Below are 17,917 nucleotides of genomic sequence, written 5' to 3'. Positions count from 1 at the left end.
TTTTGCTGTTGCCAGATGTCTGCAGTGAGAATCTGCATTAATTTCAGTTATTGAACAAGTGGCTGTTTATTGTAAGTTAAATAAAATTGTGCATGCAAACATCTTTCACTAGCTTTTTCCCCATTTGTTATTGTGAGTTTAAGCACTACTGACATAAATATCTTAAGACGATTTTGTTGTAGGTTTCTCTTTGTAAATCACTTTCGTTTCTATGTTACACTGCATGCTCACAGCAAAAATCAGCTGGGAATGGAGGATCAGGAGCTGCCTTTTTGATATGTTACATATCCAAATGTAATATTGCAGCAGTGTTGGACTTACTTTACATAAATTATTTTAAGCATTTTCTTACTTAATGAAGGGTTTGAAGAACTTCAGTGTGTGCTGCCTTACATAAATTGATCCATTTTCTGTTGAATAAGTTTTAGAATGGTTTTGGGGGGCTTAATGATCTTCCAGTTTTTCTAGAAAATAAAAATAGCTCTAACCAATTACAAAATCACATAATACTTATAATTACAAGGAGATGATATTTTTAAAATATTACAGAAGTTTTAATTGAAATAGGTTAAATATCTTCAGTGATAACCTCTTATGGTTATTTTGTTGTATTCTATTTTGAGCTGTAGTCGATTTGCTTTATTTTATTCAAACAGACAACTCTTATATGAGTAAAGACCAGCATGGTTCATCATCTGAGAGTGAAGATGAAGCACTGGGTAAATATCATGAGGCCTTGTCTAGAACCCAGAGTTCCAGGCTGCCAGTGGTGGATGGCAGACAGCAAAAAAACTATATATGGGAAACCAGACAAAAATATAGTCCCCTGTCTGCTGAATATGATGGATACAGTAGTGAAGCCTCAATAGATGAAGGTAAGAGTGATTTAAAAGCATTCCTTTTATTCCAAATTTCAGAATTATGTTCTGGATAAGTTAAGTCCTAGACAAAGACAGCTGGACTTGCAAATAGTCAATGTCTGCAAGAAATATCCAGATATCTTTTATATTTGTGCATGCTCAAAAAAAATGGCACAGGCTTGTGAGCATTCTTCCAGAAATACTGCAAATGATACAATATCTTGTTATATTAAGTTTCATACAGTTTTATCATTAGTAATTTTATTTTGGGGGGAATTTAAACTGTTTTGATTTAGGAAGGAAGCATGGCAACTCTTGATAAATACTGTGGTGTTATAAATACAAAGAAGAGCTGTTGTTCCTTTACTGATAAGCTGTCATAGCAGCAAAGTATTAGTTATTGGTTAATGGTGCATATGGTCATTGCAGTGTGCATTACTGGAATGTTCTGTATCTTTTCTTCTCTTGAAATCACAGAAAGAATATATTACAAAGTTTAGATTAATATAATTTTTCCATGGCATTAAAAGTTGGATGTAAACAATGGATATTTTCTTTTGTGGTATACATTTCTTGATTTTAAGTTAGGGTGACAACCTGACACAGAGGCTGAGAATTCTGCTGTCAATTTTGTCAATATAATTTTTGTGCTTGAAAATAGCTGTATGTGAGAACTGTGTCCATAGCCATTTTCTAGCATGAAAAGTGAGCTTTTGTTGAAGTTACATAAAAGTCAGATTCTAATATAGATGCTGTGTTATAGTAACGTATTTATTGATCTCCCTCTAATATGTTAAAATGCAAAGGTTTTCTAGTGATTGATACTGTCTAAAAAAAGTGGATACATGTAATTAAAAGATATCTGTCCTTAAATGTTCTATACAGTCCAGAATTGCTTGAAAAAAATGTAAATTTTCTACTATGTGATGTAATTCAAATATAGAAAAGTCTGTTTGCCACTGAAATTTGAAATTAGTGCATGCTCATTCATGATTCCAAGTTAAGACACAAAGGACATGAAAGCCATAATTGAAGTAAGTTGCAGAGTAAGAGGATTCTTTTCTGATCATCAGAAATTTTTATTCTTTCCTTTGCTGTTAAATTGTAGGAAGGCTGGGAGTCTGAGTTCCAGCAAATAGGGAAGGAGATGCAGAGGTGAGGTCAGGTGGTAAGAACCCACCTTTGGGCACTGTGATGGAGGACAACAAGGAAGAGGGATAGTGAAAGTATCATGTTTGATTTTTATATCTACTTAGATCTATCAACAGCATTGGTGGGGGAGATATAAAAGATTAGATACAAATTTTTTTTGTACGGCTTATGTGACTGTTGGGAAAGATTGGTGATGTATATTAACAGAAGATGGAAAACTCAATTCTATTTATTAGCAAATAATACCAGATACAAATTATGCAAGACGACAACTTTCAGATACCCAGAATAATGTATTTGTCTCTTTTCAAACTATTGAGGCTGGCTGTTGAAACAGTCATAGAATAATTCATGTTGGAACCTGTGACATTCCTCTTTCTATTTCACAGTTGTTCAGGTTTTTTTTATCCTATCTAGTTCATCTTCTCAGTGAAAAGTTCTCAGTTCATGTGAGCTTTTTACTTTGCCCCTATAAGACTTAAGCTCCAAAGGCATTGTGCTAGCCTGTATCCAGGTTTTTTGTTTTCGTTTGTTTTTTTTTAAATAATTGTCTTCCTTATCACCTTATCAGATCATCAAAATTCATAGTCACTGACTTTTATGCTCTTCTGGGGAATGAGAACTCCAGCCTGGAAATCTGTATTATGGTTAGAATCTAAGACAAAAGAACCCTGTTGGCAAGTCCAAGTACTGCATCAGGAAAGTTACAATTGTTTTCCTCCCTCCTCCTTTTCAGTTTTTTCTTCTATTGCTAAAGATATCTGTCACCAGCTGCTATCCTTTCTCAATGCTCTTGCCATTCAGGAAGCTGACTGGATGTAAACCCCATTTTTATATATGCACACACATATTCACTCTAAAATTAGTATGCAAGTTGAATTTATTATAATGAAAGAACATTCAGGGTTTGGAAAAAAACTTTTAAACCAAAAGCTATCAAAACATTCTAACTTAGAAAATTGTAAATTTTTAACCACATATTTCAACTTGCAAAAAAAGCTCTAATACTGTCAGTATTTTGCTTTTGTTGCTGCTTGTGAGAGCATTCTCTTCCTACATTTTAAAAGGAGTGGAGAATCAGCAACATTATTTATTTGATAGCCTGCAGTCATTCTATCATTTTTGGCAAAATGCTTGCAAATTAGAGTGATGATTTTGTCTCATTTTTGCAATCCATTAGTCTCAACAAAATTATGTTCAATACTATTAAAAAGAGTTTTGTGATACTGGACATAGCGACAGATAAACAACCTAGTATTTTTCACTTTTCAGTGACCTGAAGGTGGCACACTAGAATAATTAGTGTTACTACTTTTTATGTTCTTCCTAAATTATTTCAAACATAAAAGAAAGAATCTTTGCATAATGATAAAAATGTGTTAGAATAGCATAAAAGGCAGAGTGTGCGTCATTACGTTATGATCATTACAGAGACAAAGCTGCCCAACCTAGAACTTTGATGAAAAGAGAAGGTGGAAACCTCATGAAGAAAGCCTGCAGGCAGAAATAAACCAGAAACTGGCTGTCACTACCAAACAGTTCATGTGTGTTCAGAGAAACAGTTCACTGAACAGATGTGGTTAAAAATCTCTGATTCCAAGTGGAGAGCATCAACATTCTAGGTGTTTCAGTAAAGTTTTTAAAAATTCAAAGCTTTACTGTTCCTTAAACTTGCAAAATAAATCTGTAGAAGACTTGATGCCTTATGAATCCTGAAATTTTTCATTAAATACTTGTTTTTTATGGCTTTTGAATTATTTTTATAAGAAGGGTAAAGGCAAATGATAGGACCATTTCTTGATTCTTTGTAGTGGATGGGGAGCAAGCAATGTGTTCCTATGCACTTTATTTAATACGAAAACAAATTGTCAATATATCTGACTTTGTGTGCTTCTGTTTCCTCATATATACTTTATCATTTCTGCTTTTAAGACTTAAACATTTCAGCTGTACTTCCAGCTTCAGGCACCAATCAGTCCGTATGTTGAGCAGGGCTTGATAGTGTTACAGTGAAGTGATGAGACGACAGAAGTCATTTTTGTCTCATCTCTGTTTCCCCCCTTCTCATTGCTTATAAATCAGCCTCTGATGATATCGTTAAAAATTCCATCAGAGGTAGCTTAATACAAGCAAAGAAAATGATATTTCATTTTCGGAAAGTTCTGTGTTAATTTCTCCTCCGCAGTTAATCTCTATCACATGTTGTATCTTGCAACACATCTTGCTGTGTGTTTTCAAAGGAGTCAATAAACAGTTTTACTAATAACTCTTTACACTTCAGTCTTCACTTCTTATATTTGTTTGTTTAGATATGTGTGCATTCTTAAGTGCACACACAAAATTTAATGAGACAAAAATATAATCTTGTCTTTATTAATACACCCTGTAAGCTTTAGTTACATTGCTAAAAACATGTATAATATTAATGTTTACAATACTAAGACCATCAAAATGTCTGATCATATTTTAAGGTTCACTTATTATCAATTACGTAATTAGTTTATTACATCTATTTTCTGGCTGCATGCCTCTAAAAATGTTTTATTCTGAAGCCTGAAAATGTGTGTGGTATGTTTTCACATCATTCTTTGTCCTCTAGATGGCCATATTAATCTTTCTTTTCAGCATATTTATATAGAACTGACATGGCATTTTGTATAATGTTTTTAATAGTTAAATGAAGAAAACAATATATTTTGTGAGTTGTGTTGGTGTATTCTAGTGATAGAATGTTCTACTAGTACTTTAGTTCATTCTATGAAATTTAGGTTTTTAAATTTTAGTTCACAAATACCTGCTTGTGACCAGTGTCTGATCCACTTTATATGTTTGTGTAGTGCATTTGATGCACTTCGATTTTGATGAGTTATAGTGTATATTTTAAATGAAAAAAAAAAAACCAAAAAAATTGTGCTTAGATGCAAGTATTTCTACAGACTCCAAGCTATTATAAATATATAACTTTTGCAGTGAGCTCCTCATGGACAGGCTTAATTCCAGAGTATCTCTAAAGGAAAACCTAATTCATTGGAAAATCAAGATGATGACAAATGTCATTATCAAAAGTAAAATGGTACAGAAGATAGGTTTACACCTGAAATTTCCAATTCTTGCACAAATGACCCAAAACTCTTAATCACAGAAAGGACAAACCTGTATAACTACAGTATTTCTTGATATATATGTGTGGACTTAAGCCAGTCTCTGTGCTTAGGCCCAGAGTTCTAGGGTCAGCTCAAAGTTTGAAATCTAATTTTTGCCAGTAATATTCTTTGTGTTCTTTCTCATGTTATCCAGTAAAGTATGGATACTTCCTGAAGTGACCTTTTTTCCTTCTTGATACATATCCTGATAAAACTTCCTTTTCATTTTTTGTAGTGTGCATCCTACTTCTTGTATTATTCCCTACCATTTCAAATGCTGTTACTACCCTGTTGAATATGTACTATTGCCTTTATGTGCTCCAATTATTTGTAATATTTTGGAAGAGGGGATTAATACAGGCTGTGATATTACACATCTGTTTCAGAAAATAAAGAACAAAAAATAAGGAAAAAAAACCCACAAAAATAACACTGTAAGATATTTCTGCTAATAAGGAGAGTATGAGTTGAACTAGTGGTCTAAACAAGGAAGTGTACAAACTTTAAATTTAAAATGGGCATTATTCTTTGTACTTTGGTAATTGGAAATATTTTTTAGTATCTATATTGTTGTGATCTTACATGGACCATACGTTCTTAGTAACTTCAATTTCAAAAAAATGTACAATATGATATTAAAGTAGCCTCTGTCTCCAATAGTGAGTACTTTCTGAACTTTAAAAACTCAAACATTATACAGGCAAGTTATGTCTTTGTTATCTCTATAAGCTTCACAGGCAAGTACAATATATTTTTTTTAAGGAAGAAGTCCCATAAATTCATAAAAATGGAAGTTTTTAAACTTAGAAATGTTAGGGTAAATATATTGAAATTACAGTTTTGCAGGCAGATGTCAAAAGTTGTAGGTTCTTCTTTGCTTTTGAAATCAAAATTCTCTGAATCCGTTGAGATGAGAAGGGTAGAAGAGGGGAAGAAAACAGTCTTTTTATAGTTAATTTGTGATGTTCTTAAAGCACGTGTTGCCCAAATTACCTCTTTAACAGCTGTGCAAAATCAGGAAGCAAGCAAGGGGGATTGATCCCAATTCTGAGGCAAAGTGGCATCATGATGGAAGAAAGTAGTAAGCTTGCTTGCTTACTTAGCATACTTAGATGTACTTTATTTAGCTATAGTTTACCAGATCAGTACAACCACAGGTTCCATCTCCAGCCTATTTTAAAGTCTTTTTCTAACTTCTCAATTGATAAAGCCCCACAGCTGAAGACATGTTTGTTCAGAGGCTCTGTTTCTGAGATTGGCCCAAGTGCCTTACATTTCACAAGGTTTTTTGGAAACATATGGAAGCACTAAAAGACTGCAGTGAGAAAACATAAGTTCTCTTAAATGAGAATCTGCTGCTCTAGCAGGCATATGCTACTGGATTTTATCCATCTTTTCCATATTGTGAAGGTAGAGTATGATGTTATTTTTGTAGTTTATCTTCTCCACTTTTATTCTTCTCTAGGCTTTCGGCACTTTATGTTGATGTGTCTGTTGGACATATGTTTGCCTTGCTCCTCAGTGTCAATCTTTGCACGTGAAGGCGACTGTTCTTCTGGAATCTCTTGGATCTGATTCTGTATGCAGCTTTTTGCCTTTTCTTTCTCTTTTGTTAGTTTTCATGTCTTGGGAAGAGCCTTTTCACTGGACTACTTGAAGTACAAAGAGAGATTTTCTTTCAGCATCTTCCCAACATAAGCACCTCAAAACTGGTATACAGGTGAAGCTCCCCAGTTTGTTAAAGCAACTCGGGGGTAGTTTTCCTTGGTAAATACCTTCTGTAAAGCAGGACCTTACCTCTTCAGACTTGTCAAGCTAAGGTGAAAGCCAGTGGACAGGCTAAGAGAGGAACAATGGATCACTCAGTGAATCCCATGATAACCATATGTTTTCCAGTTTAGTTTCTATCATTATTCCTTTCATATAAGCAGATCTATTTTCAAGTCAAGTGTGAATGAAGACTTACTGTTTCAAAAGTATAGAGTGAGAGCCTCAGTATGGTTGTATTGCGTTCAGCAAAATAAGGCCACAAAGTTCTCTCAAAATCGATCTATCTATCTGTACATTTCAGATGCTAAGAATTACAGGCCAAGAAGATGGCTTATGTGGAATAAGAGCTATGAACTAGTATTCAGGCTGGAAGACTGGAAGTTCAGTTGAATACTAGATCATAACTTAAAATAGTTATTTGTCTTCTTTTTCCTCTAATGTGCTTTAAAGAAGTGAATTAGAAATACAATGGAAAGAGTATTTAGGAAGAAGGTGGCCACCCATTTTTCTCTGATGTGTTTTTATCAGATCACCTGTGAGATTTCTCTGGCGTAACACCTATTGGAAGAAAATACTCTTTTTGGCCAGCAGCTTTGGATAGACCTAGGGCTTCAAATAGTACATTCATCAAGATACTTTGAAAGGGTCTTCAGTAAAGACACTTAAGACAAGTCTTAAGTAATCTTCAGAGCAATATTTCCCAAATGTTTCAGAGTGTATTTTGAAGGCTGAGTCATGTTACAGCTATGAGATATTCCAGATATTCATACCCATGTATCTCAGCTGATAGTACTTGTGTACTATCAATTGATATAATTCTTGATGCACTTAGAATTTTGGGGGGAGAGAAAAAGGGGATTTTTTAATTACAACATTTCTTTAGTTGATCCAGCTTCCTTATGCTTATGTTCTACTATGTGGGCATCTACTCTTGACACTTTAAGAGTAATTAAAAATCTTCACGTAGTACAGGAGAAAGTGCAATGATGCAATACTAATGATACAAAGTTCTGATCCCTGATTATGTGTATCTGCCTCCTATTTATTGGTAAATTGGAGTGACTTTTCATTGGCTCCAAGCCCTTAAAAATTGGAGAAAGGAATTTTTTGTGGTTTTAAAGCCTCTGGGGAGTGTGGCAGTGCAATCCATAGCAATATTAAGGGAATGTTTTAGGGATAGTTTTGTGTAATACAAAAGATACTTTTGTAATTCAAGGATCTGCAGAATAGTGTCCAGACCTAACTTGATTTTTGTTGCTTTCTACTTAATTTCTCTGATGCTGTGGGGTTTTTTGTTTTGTTTTGTTGGGGTTTTTTTTAAGAGTTTAAAAGTAGCTTCCTAGGGCATTATGACAGTCCCCTATTGTTCTTCTATAATAGTGGAAGACAGTCAGTTTTGTTAAGTATTTGAAATTATGATGCATGTTTCCCAAAAATATAGTCAACTGAGCATTGCAGAGGCTAAGGTGATTTAAAGATTAACATTTGCTCTGTATTTTATTCAGTTTTACAGAATTCAGATCTTTTTTACTTCCCAAGAAAGTGTTATCCTTTGTATTCTGAAAAGTTCCCAATAGCAAGGAACTTTTTGTGTAAGTAATTCATGTATTAGGCTGTGATCGTGTTGTGGTTATGGTTCTTTACCTGCATGAATGGCAGACAAGCATAGTGTTTACGAAGTCTGGAGACCTGGAATGGGCAGAATTCACAGACAGGGTAGAAAATACATGTGTAATTCAATATTATTCTTGTAATTTTCTTGAGGACTATTACGGAAGTGGCAAGATGTAAACATCGGATTTAAATGCAAAGGAGATCTGTGTCTGAGTTTAAACACAGTTTGGAACAGAATGGATTTACATTGAGAACTTTTGAGATTAAAAGCCAGACAGATGATATCAAAGTTGTGCACAATCTTGTCAACCAAAGGACACACATGAAAGTGCTTGATAGAATGAATTTGAATAATTCTGAAATCATGGATTTATCCCGTGATTAGCAGCAGAGATGCTGGAAAAAGACGTTAAAGCATGCATGTCATCTGCTGCTGAGAGAAGAAAACTAGTAACAATACTCAAAGTCAGTGATAATGATAAGTTTTTCAACAGGAAAATCCCTTTTCCAGCTAGACCAACTCCAAAGAGAAGGAAAAACTGTTCTCCAATGGGAAAGGGCTTTTTTTCCTGATGCGCTCAAGTGAGCAAAGCAATCTCACAAATTAGGTTTCTCCTGCCAGCATTTTGAAGTCTTTGAAGAAATACCCTTTGCATTGATGTGAAGGCTTTGAAGAAAGTCACCCTTAGCAATGTGATGTCTCTGAAGCGTTGTAAATCATACATTAATAATTACAGGAAAGTTTCCAATTTATTGTAAACTTACTGTTTGAATAAGTCTCTCTTCTGTTTGAATCTGGAATTTATGAAAGGATCAAGATCTGTCATTAACTGGGAAAAGTTCACATAGATACTTGTGGCTGAAATAGTTCCTTGTGGCATTGTATTTGATATAGATCTTCTACATTAATAAAATGTAGAACTGATTTGTTATATAAACACAAGATGTAGTACTACATCAGCAGAAAAGATTGCTTCCTTGATGAACCTAGTGCTTTTGGTGATTCTGAGAGTTCACATTGAAGACTAGGTATTTCTTGTACTAATATGATCTAAAAGCTATTGGGTATGGGCATTCTTTTTTCTTGGTATTATCGTAATATCTAGTGATACAGGGGAGCAGTTTATTTGATCTTTATGCATGTATACCATGAGACATGTCTTGTTCTGAAAGACTCCCACAGAATAGACAAAAGAAGGTACAGTTTTCATTAATCTTAGCCCTAATTGCAGAGATCCCATGGCTCTATCTTGGAATGAGTGACTAAGAAACAGGATTGAACAGTAGACTGGAAATATCTGTGTAGACATTTATTGGGTGCATTGGAAAAAGGAATTTTACCCTGCGTAGACCCAGTACTCAACCTGCTGGGAATAGTCATGCTACTTGGTCAGCAGAATGGAGTGGTACTTGTTACATAAATACAAGAACTGAAAACACTATTACAACTTTACATAAAATTATTACAAAAGAACAGTTTATCAGTTCTTGCTCCATAGCGCCTGTGGATAAATGGATCATTCTTCTTATGCTTAAAGGTTAAAAACAAAAAGATTTTTATCTCTAGTCTGAGACTAATGCTTGCCTCCGGGTTGTGCTTTTTTCCCCTAGGTTAAAGACCAGTTGCCATTAGGACTGGTTTTTACAATCTGATCACATTATCTTTTAACCATCTCTTTGCTAAAAGAAGAACAACAGGTTATTTTTGTAACTGAACTCTTGTTCTTTTGTTACCTAGTCAGTGTAGATTAATTTCCTTATCTATTTGTATCAATTTCATAGACATGCTATAGCTATATCATAAGTGTTCTCTTGGAATTATTTAATGAATATTTTGTCTTTGAACAAGATGAACAGTGTTACCATTTTTATCTAATAACAGGTATTTTATTGTTAGGATGACTATTCTCATAGCTATTTTAATCATGTATATTATTTATTGGGACTGTATTGTATCTGAGTAAACAAGAAATTGTGTCTATAGCTTCTGTGGAGGCAAAGATCTGTATTTTTTTTTCTTGTTAAAATAAGCTCTGACATACTACTTAGAACACTTTTGTGTTATAAAGTTATCCTAACTTTTAGGAATTACTGGAATATTTTCCTTGGGGGAAAGGGAAGGCATGATATATTATACAACTTGAAGTCCTTTGTTTTGTTTGTTTTGTGTTCTTTTGGTTTGGGGCAGGGGTTTGGGGGGGCTGGGGGGGGCTTTGTTTGTAATTACCTTTCATCCACTGTATTTACAAGTAAGCTGGAAATAGATCCGTAACTAGTGTAATTGCCACGCTTCTGGTCATTTCAGTATGGCTGAAGGTTATCTGCTGTGATGGCATCATGGTCTCATGAAAGCACATAGGAAAACTCAAAGGGAAAATTATTTTATTATGGAAATTCTGATTCCGGTCCTTAGAGAGAAGCTAGCAGACATGCTTAACTGGGTATAAGATTTTCTGTGTGTAGTCACCTATGCCCAATTCAATTAAAGCTTGATCTTTAAATTTGTAAATAGGAAATCCTGCTACGTTCACCTTCCACACCACTTAATATTCTGCCAGCATGTGGTTTTATGTATATATTTGTATATTTTGCTTAAAATAATAAAGAAAAAATTACCCAGCTCCCTATTTGAAACCTTTGCGCTCAGTCTTGTTGAACCATTCTGAATTTTGTCCTTAGAAGTGTTTCTTAAAAGATTTTCAGTTATCATTATTTTCTATTTGTTTTAATTTTTAAAGAAGATTTATGACATTCCTTTGCAAATATATCAATTTGTCAGATAAAGGTTAAAAATTAGATACATTTTATTCATGTTAAAGTCACACCCAGCTTATTTAAAGGCAGCTTTGACTTAGAGTTGCAAGCCTGAGGATATTGATTTGAATTATGCATGACTGTCTGGTATGCAGTTCCATTAGCCTGCTGGATGGATAATGTAAACATGTTCAGAATTTTAAGTATCCTATATGAGCGGCAGGTTAAAAATAGAGCTGATAAGAGCATGTGTATCTGAAAAATCCAAATCTTGGAGAATGCAACTACAAAAGGTTCATCTCTTCAAGAGGCTGACTTCAGGTGTGATTTTCTTTTCTTTGAAAATGCTCAGCCCGAACAAATGCAGCTTATGTATATGACTTGAACAGGTGACATGATTGCTGTTGTTTACTGCAAAGAGTTGACATCTGTACCAGAAAACACAATCGTAACTGAAAGGTCAGGGCCAACTCTGCATCTTTTGGCAAAACAGAGGGGCAGCGTCTGTTCTTGTTTAAATTGGTCGAGATTAACACTAGTTATTAGACTAATTTCTTCCTATCTTCAAGGAATCTTGTTTTGAATGTTATTTGATTTTCCTCAAACTTTCTGTGGCTTCCAGTATATCATAGTTTCTCTTTTTGTTGTATCTGATCTGTTGTTTGGTTTTCCCTGTATTTTAGCAGTCTGTAGTTTGGTAGTCCATGTAATGACTTCTGGAACTTTTGTTTTTAAATCCTCAGCACTAAAAACACTGTGTTAGTAAGATTTAAAACAGATAGTATCTTTAGAATTTTGTCCAAGTTCCTGTGAATTTTAATAGAAAAAAAGACAACTCTGAAATGAAAAGTGCAATGCCATCTATCTTACATTTTATTAAGATTTATTATACTTCAAAGTGTTTCTGTTGCATATGTAGCATTTGTGGCAATTTGATGAGTTGAGTGAAAATCAAAAAACTATTGCCCTTATATTCAAGATCTGATGGATACAAAACAAAAAACTAGTCTAATTTTGCATTAATTTATAACTACCTTCTCAAAATTATTTTGCTTGGAGTCCTTCATATTTGGCTATGTTAAATTCTGTACATAATGCCAGAATGGAACTATCTTTAGATTATGAGAATAACAAGAGAGAATAATGATGTATTTTCCTCGGACTTTACAGTGTTTATTTGCTTACATCTTAGTATAGAAATAATCACATGAAAATTTGCAAGTAAATGCAATGTATGATTTAAAAGCTCTTCTTGAAGATGAAGTTGATGTACTGCTCTGATATCTTTTTTTGTTTTCCTGTCAAATCTTGGATCATGAATTGTATGTCCACACAAAATTTGGCCAATAGCTAACTCTTGAGTAGATCTGGTAAAATTTGAAAAGGTGTTTTGAGTTGATAGTCATTTTCCCTTGTAACTGAGGAATAATTAATCTTTTAAGAGACTAGCATCTAATGCTCTCCTTCAGAGAAATTCATCATCCTGTTTGATAATGGCTGTTATCTTTGACTGTTTTCAGAGCAAAATTCCTTTCACTGGCAATGTGAACCACTGCTCTGAATCATCTGCTTTCCTTGTGCCATTTCCTTCCTGTTAACAAGAAGGGGCTTTAAAAGAAGAAAATCTTTGGAAATAAAACCTGTAGTTGTTATTAGTGCTAAAGGCAATCTGTTGGCCTCAGAGGTGTAGGGAACAACAGTGACAATTTCCAGACAACTGTGAGATTCTGCAAAGGAAGAACTTAACCCTTTTTATGAAGGATGGTAACAATGGTAGTTATTTCTTAAAATATACTAGTTTGCACTTGAATTCTAGTCAGAGAGGAATGGGGGATCTCTTGTGTGCTTTTGTGCACAGTGCGGATAATCCAGGAGAATATTACACAGAGGAGAAACGATAGCATATGTAATGGTGAATGTAATGGCAGGAGTACGGAGCCATTGTGTAAATATCTCCACTGCTCCAGATGCTCATTTTTTTGAGAGTGATTCCAACATTAAACTACAGAACTAGTAATGTTTTGATAATACAGATGACTAACCATAAATACCACTATGTAGCAGTCAACTGAGAGTTCCTTTTCATTGTTCTCCAGCTTTCAGTTACTTTTAAAAGAAATTTCCAGGAAAAAAAAGTGAGGTTTAATTCTAGTTGAATGTTCACAGTAAAAACATTATGTGGATGTTTTTCATCCCCAAAAGAAAGTATCATAACCTGAGACAGTTCAAAGCTAAATTTCAAAGTTGACAGAAATGCATCTTATGAAATCCATGCACATGTAAATCTAACCTACAGTGACACTGTTAGAAAAATGAAAATATTTAATGTCTTTAGTTCATATGTGCTTGTGCAAAACTTACCAGAATTATAGTTATTTCATAATGTTAATACAAACAAGGGTAAGAGTTGGGTTTTTATGCTTCAGTGTCTGTAGCTCAGACATTATGCTTCAACATCTCTGTATTTTAAAGCAAGTCTGAGCTTGTGGACATGAGCAAGTCAGGTAAATTTTTTGTCAAGTGTTTTGCTGTAATATTTAGGGAATTTTAGATAATGGAGGAAAAGGGGCAAAAGCAGCATTTGCCTACCCATTCTTCTCTGGCTCTCTAGCTATTAGTTGCCTTTGTGGCACTCATTTATGTAACTGATGTCTTTCCAATGATTTAATGCTTGAAAGTTGGGAGACGGTTCTTGAATGAGTATATATTGAGTTCATATTACAATAATTTATTTTTTCTTCTGGTTATTCCCCTTTACTTCTCATACATTAATTCAGATTATGTTAGTATCAGCACTTGGTTTTTGAATCCTATGTAAATTTTGCTCTCTGAGTGGGAGAGAGTCTTTTATTTTTAAGAAGAGGTCAGAATACAGAAACATAATGGAAAAATCAGTTTCCTAACTGCCCTCTTCTTGACTGATTAGTACAAATTATTCCCAGCTTGTTGGAATGCAATTTGCATTTGAAAATGCCCATAATAAATTGGTATAAAGAGGTCTAACAATTTCTGTTTAAGGGAGTTTTATTTACGCTAGTTAATGCATAATCTTGGAGTTGCATACAATGTTTCTGCAACTCCTTTCTGAAATGCTTGCTGAAATCTGCTGCGTTTTACATCTCCAGTGGATATGTTCATCTAGAAACACTTAAACTCTGTCAACTCAAAATAAACGGCAGACTCAGAATGATTCTGTGTGCTCCAGTTTTCATTTTAACACTGTTTCAGGGCTGATCAGATTAAATTGTTTTATATCTGCACCTTTTTTCATTTTGTTTTCCTTGAGCAAAAGTACTAGATTTCAGGTAGAAAAGAACCTGCTTGTTTATTTCATTACAAATGTTAGTATATGGCATACCTCAGTTTTTTGGGGGGGTGTTGGGGGGTATTGGGAAGAGGAACACTTCCAAGGGGTTAGATATTCATCCTGTATAGATGGCTCAGATTCCGACTGTGTCAGTTTTTCTGGTGTTTGATAAGGCACACAAAGCAGTTGTGGGAGAAAGCATATCACTTGTATCCATGGTAACTCGAAAGATACTTTGGAACTCAAAAGGATAGAATAAGCCAGAGTAATAGGTCTCATTATAAGGGCAAAATACATAAAAGGTTCAGGCATATGCTTTTAATTAGCTGCCAAAAATAGCTAGAATCAGAGATGATGCAATGAAACAATAATTCTTAGTGTTAGAAATGAGCAACATTTGAAATCTAAAGATATGCTCAACTGAAAGGCTTTTATCTTACCATCTTATGGGTATTCGGTCTGTGAATACTAATAGATTTGCTATGGTTTCTTAATCATGCTTAGGACATGAGAGCGCACACTGATAAAAGCTAGTGCAAGTCTCATGACTACAAGTTTCAGAAGTTCCATAGTGATGTTAATTCTCATAGCTGTGATGCAGCTTCTTATGAATAGCATGTGCAAAGCGTTTGCTTATGTTTTACAAGTGCACTGCTGGAAAAATAAATGTAATGAGTGCTTCTATGTAGGGATAATTAAAAAAATGATTGACAATGCAGATTAGTTTGAGATTGAAGATACAGTATTTTTCAGAATAGGTCACTTTAATTAATTTTAAAAGAGGAAGGTAAGCAGTGGGGGAAAATGTGAAAACGTAATACGAAACTTGAATGGATGGACTAGAATTGAATCCTGGAGAATGAAAATAGAACAATGTATGAAATACAAGGTATAGGATATTTGAATAACCATTTTAATAGAAATATTTTAATACAGTGAATAATTTTAAAGTTTTCTATTTGAACAGCAGTGTTTGTAAGGAATCCATCTTGTATTGCAGTGCAATTCTCCACATTATTTCCTCTGTTGCTATAGAAACTAATTCTAGTGCAGCTGTGATCGCTTATCAAAATTCTAATGTTTCAATACCCATTTCTTATTTTGAGTTATTTAAATAGCCTTGTCTTACTTTGAATCAAACTGCACATTTCATCACTGCTGAATTGTTGACTGGTCAAAATGTTAATGCAAAGTGATAGCAAATGCTGGTTTGTTTTTTTTTTCTTTCTGCCATCTAAGCTATCATACTTATTGTTAAAGTTTGAATAACAAGCAAATTAAGGCTTTTTCACTTAATAAATTATAAAGGTCAATATTTGCTGTCTAACATCAGCATTTTGTAATGGATATTACTTCCTCAATGTAATCTTAATTATATTTAATATTTCATAAACCTTAAATTGTTCCTGTTACTGATATGTGGCCATAGGGTGCCTATATGTATATATGTGTTTACATATATGTCTATGTATGTGTGTAAACAATTTTTAGGGTGTTTTTAACTTAAAAGTCTGTATCTTGGAATATTCAGTGATACTACATTATCTAAAACTAGTCAGCCACAAGGTATACTCCAGTAGAAGCTCACCAGTTAACAAAGTATTCTGAATCTCTTTTGCTCCTTGTACGATTTGTTTCTTTGAGTTTGGGTTTGGGGTGAGGGGGTTTTTTTTGTGGTGGTGGTGGTTTGGGTTTTTTTGGTTGTTTTTTTCTTTGTTTTTAACAGTGAGAGTACTGTGCTGGTAGGTATATGTATTTAATGCAGGATGCAGCAATGGAACTGGTACGTGCAGAGGAGCTGTGCTTGCCTCTGAATTGTTGAACTGCTGTATTACAGAAGGAGCTTTATAAGATACTTGAGATACCTGTATTCGAGATGATCCCCATCCTTGATTATTATATATTGAATTGAGTTTTTCAATATATATTGTAGAATCAGTGAATAACAGGTTGAAAAGGACCTGTGGAGGTCATCTAGTCTGATCTCCTGATTGAAGGAGAGCTAACTTCAAAGTTAGACCAGGTTGCTCAGGGCCCTAGCCAGGACAGCTTTTAAAACCTTCAAGGCTGTCAATTATACAGGCTCTGTGGGTAACCTCTTCCAGTCTATAGCCACCATAATTTCAAAGTTTTTTCCTTATATTTAATCAGAATTTCCTTTGTTGCAATGTGCACGTATATTAGTTATATATCTGTTTTATATATAGCTTAATAAAGTAGTTTATTAATAAAGTAGTTTAAACTCTTAGTGCTGAGATTTGAAAAAATTAGCATTCTGATTATGAACCATGTTAAACATTCTGCTGAGTATGTTTTCAGTTATAATGTTAAGATCTAAAAACTTTGCTGACACCAAATTATGAGAAAGAGTAGATGGTTATAGGTCTGGAGATATATGTTGTATACTTTCTAATGTTGTAGCAAAGCTGCTGAAATGTTCCAGTAGTACTTTTCAAGATAATCACTGACTTTCTAATGAGTGTACACTAATTTCATGTAGAGTGAAATAAATAATTTTCAATTTTGAAATTATCATACAAACATTTTGCAGCTGTAGCTGTCAGACTTTGATTACTAATTAACTGCTGTGCACCACCTTTAAGTCTCTTATTCAACAAGGAGCATCAAATGGTAATTTCAAATGAGATACATAAATTTTTGCTAGTATAAGAAAAGTCCATGAGAAACAAATTTTGATGGATATGCATGTTTTACTCTGTCACAACGGCTAGTAAGTTTAATATTGTAGGTATAACACCACATTCATGACAACACAATTTCCAGTACTGTTTTGGGAAGTTAAATGGGTTGAGAATGGTATGCTGCACTCTGATCCTTGATTGTTCAGTGCTATTGTTTCTTTGGATGGATGATATGGAAGACCAGTTCCTCTCCTACTGTTTGTTGAGGGCTGAAGCATCATTCTGTAAACCTTATGAGCTCTCTGTAACCAATATATAGCTTGGCCACTGTTCTCGTCCTCATAAGCTCTTGCATAGCTCTTAAAACTGGTGCTATGGCTGAATGAAAATATCTTCACCAGCCAGACTCATGTTCATCTGGTCCTGTCAAAATGCAGAAAATTACCTGTTTTGTGAATTATACGACAGCTATGGACACTTAGCAACAACTACATCATATATTACATATAAGCCTAGTAAAGCAGCTCGTCTGTGACAGTGGGTTGTCTCAGAAGTGCCGCAAAGAAGTGCAAGAAATTTAGTTTTGAGTAATTGTGTTTCTTTATGCCTGGAGGAACTTGTCTGAGGCCTTGCTGGAGTGAGTGGAACAGACTGACATGCTCCCTGCTGCTTAAT

At 34.3% G+C, this 17,917-nt stretch overlaps 1 protein-coding gene across 2 annotated transcripts in view; it reads left to right on the top strand.

Annotated features, from left to right (window-relative positions):
- The window catches only part of SYT14 (synaptotagmin XIV), an 84,799-nt gene that overhangs the window by 33,490 nt on the left and 33,392 nt on the right, over window positions 1–17,917 (top strand). For both annotated transcript variants that reach the window (XM_010576440.1, XM_010576441.1), the window contains one exon: window positions 657–875. In XM_010576440.1, coding sequence (XP_010574742.1) covers window positions 657–875 — 219 coding nt within the window. The remainder of the gene's footprint in view (window positions 1–656; window positions 876–17,917) is intronic.

This window comes from Haliaeetus leucocephalus, unplaced genomic scaffold, assembly GCF_000737465.1.
Source record: "Haliaeetus leucocephalus isolate CR32 unplaced genomic scaffold, Haliaeetus_leucocephalus-4.0 Scaffold526, whole genome shotgun sequence".
Lineage (NCBI taxonomy): Eukaryota > Metazoa > Chordata > Aves > Accipitriformes > Accipitridae > Haliaeetus > Haliaeetus leucocephalus.
This window is presented reverse-complemented; position numbering and strand designations above follow the sequence as displayed.